The sequence below is a fragment of the Epinephelus moara genome, chromosome 2 (assembly GCF_006386435.1).
Source record: "Epinephelus moara isolate mb chromosome 2, YSFRI_EMoa_1.0, whole genome shotgun sequence".
Classification (NCBI taxonomy): domain Eukaryota; kingdom Metazoa; phylum Chordata; class Actinopteri; order Perciformes; family Serranidae; genus Epinephelus; species Epinephelus moara.
This window is the reverse complement of record NC_065507.1, coordinates 658,788-666,446: the sequence shown is the minus strand read 5'-3', so window position 1 is coordinate 666,446 and position 7,659 is coordinate 658,788. Positions and strand designations below refer to the sequence as shown.

The following is a 7,659-nucleotide window of genomic DNA, read 5'->3' as shown; positions in this document are numbered from 1 at the left end:
GAGACTGATGGTGGTTCAGGTGATTGAGGAGACTGATGGTGGTTCAGGTGATGGAGGAGACTGATGGTGGTTCAGGTGATGGAGGAGGCAGATGGTGGTTCAGGTTATGGAGGAGACTGACGGTGGTTCAGGTGTTGGAGGAGGCAGATGGTGGTTCAGGTGATTAAGGAGACTGATGGTGGTTCTGGTGATGGAGGAGGCAGATGGTGGTTCAGGTGATGGAGGAGACTGACGGTGGTTCTGGTGATGGAGGAGGCTGAAAAGTTTTAATTTGATGAGACATCTCAGTCACACATCTGTTTGATGTTTGAACCCAAAGTTTAACTTGGATGTGAGTTTTTTTCTGTAGAGACACTTTCCTTGTCTCTCTCGGTGTTCCTCCTCTTTCTCTTCCTCCTCTTCCTCTTTCTCCTCCTCCTCTTCCTTCTCCTCCTCCTCCTCTTCCTCCTCCTCCTCCTTCTCTTCCTCCTCCTCCTCCTTCTCCTCCTTCTTTTCTTCCTCCTTCTCTCCCTCCTCTCCCTTCTCCTCCTCCCCCTCTTCCTCCTCCTCCTCCTTCTCTTCCTCTTTTTTTCCTCCTCTTCCTTCTCTTCCTCCTCCTCCTCTTCCTCTCTGTCTCTCAGCAGCATCAGCAGGGGGAGGAGGGGGAGGAGTCAGCCGGGTTAGGATGCTGTCAGGTTGCCGTGGTTTCAGCCTCTCGTTTCTTGTGGCGACTGTCGACGGGGATGTGTGTGTGTGCGGTTGAAGGGTGTGTGAGTGTGTGTGTATGTGTGTGTGTGTATGTGTGTGTGTGAGGATGTATGACGGGAGGACGGAGTGAAGGAAAAGAAAAAGGAAGTGTTGAAGGATGGATGAGGCTTAACGTCGCTGCGGACGAGAATCACAGCGAGTCATCGTTTCATCGGAGCTGCAGAGAGGAAGCTTCATCACTCCATCTTTGTTTCTGCACGGGAAGGAGGGAAGGAGACATTGAAGGAGGGAAGGAGACACTGACGGAGGGAAGGAAGGAGACACTGACAGAGGGAAGGAAGGAGACACTGACGGAGGGACATAAGGAGACACGGAAGGAGACATTGGAGGAGACATTGGAGGAGGGATGCAGGGAGTTTGAGTCTTCACTGATCCTCTGGTAAGCCTCCTCTTTCCTCCTCTCCTCTCCTTCTCTCCTCATACTTTCCTCTCCTCCTCTCTCTCCTCCTGTCTCTTCCTCTCTTCCTTCAGTCTGTCATGTTTCATGTTTTATGTTTTGTCTCCTGTTTTTTTATTCGTCATCTCGTTCAGACTTTGTCGTCTCTGCTGGTGAGAAATGTTCATCTGTCCGTCGACAGTGTCAATAAAGTTTGTCCAAACACATCTGGCTCCTTCACACCCTGTATGTGTGTCACAAACAGAAACATGGCAGCCATCTTGGATCAGACCTGAGAACAAAGTTACAGACTCTTATTTTGAAAGAACACACCTGAAGTGTTTTTAATAACCATCCAGGACAGAAGGTCAAAGTTCAGACAGTAAGTGACTTTTACCAACAAATGACAAACACAACAAAAAATAAACAAGATGTCGCTTATTGTTATTGATCATCACACTGACTGATCGATACGCAGGAACGAGTTACGTTCCAGGGTCAAAGGTCATCATCAGAGTTTCAGGAAACTGTCTCTTTTATTTACGTATTTATTTATTTATAATCAATGATAAAATGAAAGGTCACCTGACAGGAAACAGTCTCTTTAAATCAAACATTGAATCCATAAAACATTTGCGTCTTTTGTTTCTGTAAACGTGTCAGAAACAGGAAGTAGATTCAGATTGGTCACCATCACGTTGGGGGAGGAGCTCACAGCTGTGATGTCATAACCATCAGCTGGGTCACTAAGAACTTGGAGGAGATTTGATCCAGTATAGACAGGGAACTGGTGAAGAGGAGGAGAGGTGGAGCAGGAGGAGCAGGAGCAGGAGGAGCAGGAGCAGGAGCAGGAGCAGGAGAGGAGGAGGAGGAGGAGACTTCTGGAATCCTTCCACTATCTTTTTTTTTAAACTGGATCCTAAAGTCTAGTCTGTGCATCGCCTCCTCTCACCCTCCTCCTCTCCTCCTCCCCTCCTCTCCTCCTCCTCTCCCCTTCCTCCTCTTCCCCTCCTTCCCTCCTCTCCTACTCCTCTCCTCCTCCTCTCCCCTACCCCCTCTACTCCTCCCCTTCCTCCTCTCCTCCTCTCCTCCTCCCCTCCTCTCCTCCTCTTCTCCTCCTCTCCCCTTCCTCCTCTCATCCTCTCCTCCTCTCTGCCTCTCCTCCTCTCCACCTCACCCCTCCTCTCCTCTCCTCTTCCTCATCCGTGGACAGGAAGCATTACATCATGTTCCTCTGAGAGATGCTGCTGTTGCTAGGTTACCACCAGCTGACTCCCTGTTCCATTTTTAGAGACAGAGAGGTGGGGGAGGGGACTGATGGAGACACAGAGGGACAGACAGAGACACAGAGAGGTGGGGGAGGGGACTGATGGAGACACAGAGGGACAGACAGAGACACAGAGAGGTGGGGGAGGGGACTGATGGAGACACAGAGGGACAGACAGAGACACAGAGAGGTGGGGGAGGGGACTGATGGAGACACAGAGGGACAGACAGAGACACAGAGAGGTGGGGGAGGGGACTGATGGAGACACAGAGGGACAGACAGAGACACAGAGAGGTGGGGGAGGGGACTGATGGAGACACAGAGGGACAGACAGAGACACAGAGAGGTGGGGGAGGGGACTGATGGAGACACAGAGGGACAGACAGAGACACAGAGAGGTGGGGGAGGGGACTGATGGAGACACAGAGGGACAGACAGAGACACAGAGAGGTGGGGGAGGGGACTGATGGAGACACAGAGGGACAGACAGAGACACAGAGAGGTGGGGGAGGGGACTGATGGAGACACAGAGGGACAGATAGAGACACAGAGAGGTGGGGGAGGGGACTGATGGAGACAGAGGGACAGAGAGAGACACAGAGAAGTGGGGGAGGGGACAGACAGAGACACAAAGACACTTAATTAATTTGTACTAACGTGAAAGACACCCTGGACTTAGTGTCCTCTCTCATCGTCCTCTCAGGTCTTCTGAGAATCATGACCTCTCAGGAGGACACGTCGTCCTTCAGGAGGTTCTTTCAGTATGTGGAGGACAGCTGTCTGAGGACATACGATGGCCTGGTGATCCAGAATGCCTCTGACATCGCCAGAGAGAGTGACCGCATCCGAAACCAGACGAACTGGACATACCTGCAGGAGAAACACCAGAAGAAGAGACGGCAGGAGGACGCCATCAAGAGGTGAGGACAACCCCTGGAGGACCTGAGAGGACAAGGGGGGCACAGAGACACTGAGACAAAAACACAAACAGACACAGAGACACACTGAGACACATAGAGACACACAGACCAGGACTCAGACCACAGATGATCAACAGGACTCAGACCACAGATGATCAACAGGACTCAGACCACAGATGATCGACAGGATTCAGACAACACATCACCAACTGGACTCAGACCACAGATGACAAACAGGACTCAGACCACAGATAATCAACAGGACTCAGACCATAGAAAATCAACAGGACTCAGACCACAGATGACGAACAGGACTCAGACCACAGATAATCAACAGGACTCAGACCACAGAAAATCAACAGGACTCAGACCACAGATAATCAACAGGACTCAGACCACAGAAAATCAACAGGACTCAGACCACAGATGACGAACAGGACTCAGACCACAGAAAATCAACAGGACTCAGACCACAGAAAATCAACAGGACTCAGACCACAGATGACGAACAGGACTCAGACCACAGACAATCGACAGTACTCAGACCACAGATAATCAACAGGACTCAGACCAAAGATGATTGACAGGACTCAGACCACCAACAGGACTCAGACCATAGACTATCTACAGGACTCAGATCACAGATGATCAACGGGACTCAGACCACAAACTATCTACAGGACTCAGATCACAGATGATCAACAGGACTCAGACCACAGACGATCGACAGGATTCAGACCACAGATGATCGACAGATCTCAGATTACAGATGATCAACAGGACTCAGCCCACAGACGATCGACAGGACTCAGACCACAGATGATCGACAGATCTCAGACCACAAACGATCAACAGGACTCAGACCACAAACGATCGACAGGACTATGACCACAAACGATCGACAGGACTCAGACCACAGATGATCAACAGGACTATGACCACAAACGATCGACAGGATTCAGACCACAGATGATCAAAAGGGCTCAGACCACAAACGATCACAAGGACTCAGACCACAGGTGATCGACAGGACTCAACAGGACTCAGACCACAGGTGATCGACAGGACTCAGACCACAAACGATCAACAGGACTCAGACCACAGGTTATCGACAGGACTCAGACCACAGGCAATCGACAAGACTCAGACCACAGATGAAGAACAGGACTCAGACCACAGATGATCAACAGGACTATGACCACAAACGATCGACAGGACTCAGACCACAAATGATCGACAGGTTTCTGACCACAGATGATTGACAGGACTCAGACCACAGACCACCAACAGGACTCAGACCACAGATGATCGACAGGACTCTGACCACAGATGATTGACAGGACTCAGACCACAGACCACCAACAGGACTCAGACCATAGACGATCAACAGGACTCAGACCACAGACGATCGACAGGACTCAGACCACAGACAACCAACAGGACTCAGACCACAGGCATTCGACAGGACTCAGACCACAGATGACCAACAGGACTCAGACCACAGATGATCGACAGGACTCAGACCACAGATGACCAACAAGACTCAGACCACAGATGATTGACAGGACTCAGACCACAGACCACCAACAGGACTCAGACCATAGACTATCAACAGGACTCAGACCACAGATGATCGACAGATCTCAGACCACAGATGACCAACAAGACTCAGACCACAGATGATCGACAGGACTCTGACCACAGATGATTGACAGGACTCAGACCACAGACCACCAACAGGACTCAGATCACAGACGATCGACAGGACTCAGACCACAGACCACCAACAGGACTCAGACCACAGACAATCGACAAGACTTAGACCACAGATGAAGAGCAGGACTCAGACCACAGATGACCAACCTACTCCTCCTCTTCCTCCTCCTCCTGCTCAATGTGACAGTGATCGTCGGTCAGTTGGCGGTCTGCTGTATGTTTACTCGGTGGGAGCGACTACGGAATAAACTTTTCAGTGATGTGCAGTAAATGAAATGTCTGTAATGTAATAAAAGTCTGCAGTTACAAACTCAACAGGTGTTTTGATCCACGACAGTATTTTAGTGCTGATATTTACCATGCCTTCTGCTGTGGCCGATGTTTATGAGTCGTTTGATAAGTTTGATATTTTATGTTCAACATGCAGTGTGTGTATCAAGGTTATCAGGTCAGTTTTTGTTTTTGTGTATTTTATAGATGTTTGTCCAAACAGTTTTACTAACGAGTCTTGGTCTATCCAGGATTGGTGAAGATGTTGCCATCGCAACAGACGGGGCGTACTCTGGAAAACATTTCAGGATGGGTTTCATGACAATGCCAGCACCGCAGGACCGTCTGCCACCTCCCAGTCAAGGCTTCGCTGTCCGATCCCAGTCCCTCCACTCTGTGGGCGGAGGAGACGACGACTCCAACCCCAACCGAAAACAACCCCCACCCAAACCGAAGAGAGACCCCAACACTAAACTGAGCAGCAGCTCCGAGATGGTGAACGGTGGCTCAGGAGTCGCCAAGAGAGACGTTCAAGAGACCAAAGAGACGTCAGAGCAGGCTGAAGGTGAGAACAACACACCTGACAGGAACACATGACACCTGTCAGTTAACCCTATGGGCCCAAACGACACATAGTGCGTCGAAATTCACACCTGTTCTTCTCTATTGATTTTCTCCGCGACCGTGCGTCATAGGGAGAAGCCACACATATCACATGAAACAGCGGAACTGTAGCTTTCCGACAAGGCAAAGCACTTGTCAGTAGTCCAATGTTTTCACAACAAAAAAAAATTATAAAGTTACACTAAAATTATGTATAACAGAGCTTTCATACAGCTTTGCACACACATTACTCTTGGATGGATTACTCGCAAATGCAGGCTCACACAGAAATGCCACACATATCACATGAAAGCGTAGGACCAGAGCTTTCCAATGATACCACACACATCATTGTGCTGTCATCCCATCATGCTATAAATACAGATTTATTGTCTACAAAATAAAAACCTGACGAATTTCTTTACAATCCATGATACAGATCTTGTTATCAGTCACTTCATTTAGTGAGGAAAATCGTATCTTACCACGTCTTAGGCTTGCGTGTTTCTCCCTGTCTATCCACATTTGTAGTCCGGCTTTCAAGATGCAAATATCTCCATATTGTCCAGTTGACACTCCATCAAACTTTGTATGACAAGACCAGCCACTTCACCTTTGCGCACCCAGACAACTGTAGTCTAATTATGCATGCATGACAGGGCCCAGGTCACCATATACATTGAGGGGGACATGTGTCCCCCCCAATGCCCAAAATGCCCCCCCAATATATAACTGAAACTGAGAAACAACAAACTTTGTTTAGTGCAAACAAAGTGGCAAATATTGTCTTGGAGGACATAATTGCACTTGGTTGACTATTTTTCTATGATCTTAGATGTACATATTGCATGTTTCATTCAGATAAAACACATTTTTGACTTGTGAATGAGTCAATGGAATTTCTTGCAATAATGAAAAAATACTGGAAATCATGTCCACCTGGCACAAACCACATGTTTTGGACAGCTGTGAAGTGACAGAATGTCCCAGCATCATGGTTCTTATATTGCCAGATTCCAGAGAGTCTCTCCTCTTCATATATGGCAGAATATGTCAACTTCCAACTTGCTATGGTGAGAAACATGTAAAAATGTAAGAATTTAGTCACATGGATTTGTTTTTTTTTTCATTGATATAAAAATTAATATAAAATACAGGCACATAGTAGGACATGTAATGATGGCAAATCTGGTTATCCCAGATTGTCCTGAAAAAAAACAAGCGATAGCATGTGTATGTAGCCTTTATAATGACTGTGATATGAGCTTAAAAGTAAAGGCAGTAAAAAATACCCCAAAAACGCCTAGGGCCCAAAGGGTTAAACATGACACCTGCCAGTTAAACATGACACTTGTCTTTTAGACATGACACCTGCCATTTAAACATGACACCTGTCGTTTAGACATGACACCTGCCATTTAAACATGACACCTGTCTTTTAGACATGACACCTGTCAGTTAAACATGACACTTGTCTTTTAGACATGACACCTGTCAGTTAAACATGACACTTGTCTTTTAGACATGACGCCTGTCAGTTAAACATGACACTTGTCGTTTAGACATGACACCTGTCAGTTAAACATGACACCTGTCTAAACACCCATCAATCAATCAATCAATCAATCAATTTTATTTATAAAGCCCAATATCACAAATCACAATTTGCCTCACAGGGCTTTACAGCATACGACATCCCTCTGTCCTTATGACCCTCACAGCTGATCAGGAAAAACTCCCCAAAAAAACCCTTTAACGGG

General features: G+C 47.7%; 1 protein-coding gene across 1 annotated transcript in view; it reads left to right on the top strand.

Annotated features, from left to right (window-relative positions):
• The first annotated feature begins 703 nt into the window (after positions 1 to 703).
• Positions 704 to 7,659, top strand: part of nyap2a (neuronal tyrosine-phosphorylated phosphoinositide-3-kinase adaptor 2a) — a 20,509-nt gene continuing 13,553 nt past the window's right edge. Inside the window, exons 1-3 of the mRNA XM_050060481.1 lie at positions 704 to 1,126; positions 3,094 to 3,310; positions 5,548 to 5,861. Coding sequence (XP_049916438.1) covers positions 3,108 to 3,310; positions 5,548 to 5,861 — 517 coding nt within the window. The 5' untranslated portion in view covers positions 704 to 1,126; positions 3,094 to 3,107. The remainder of the gene's footprint in view (positions 1,127 to 3,093; positions 3,311 to 5,547; positions 5,862 to 7,659) is intronic.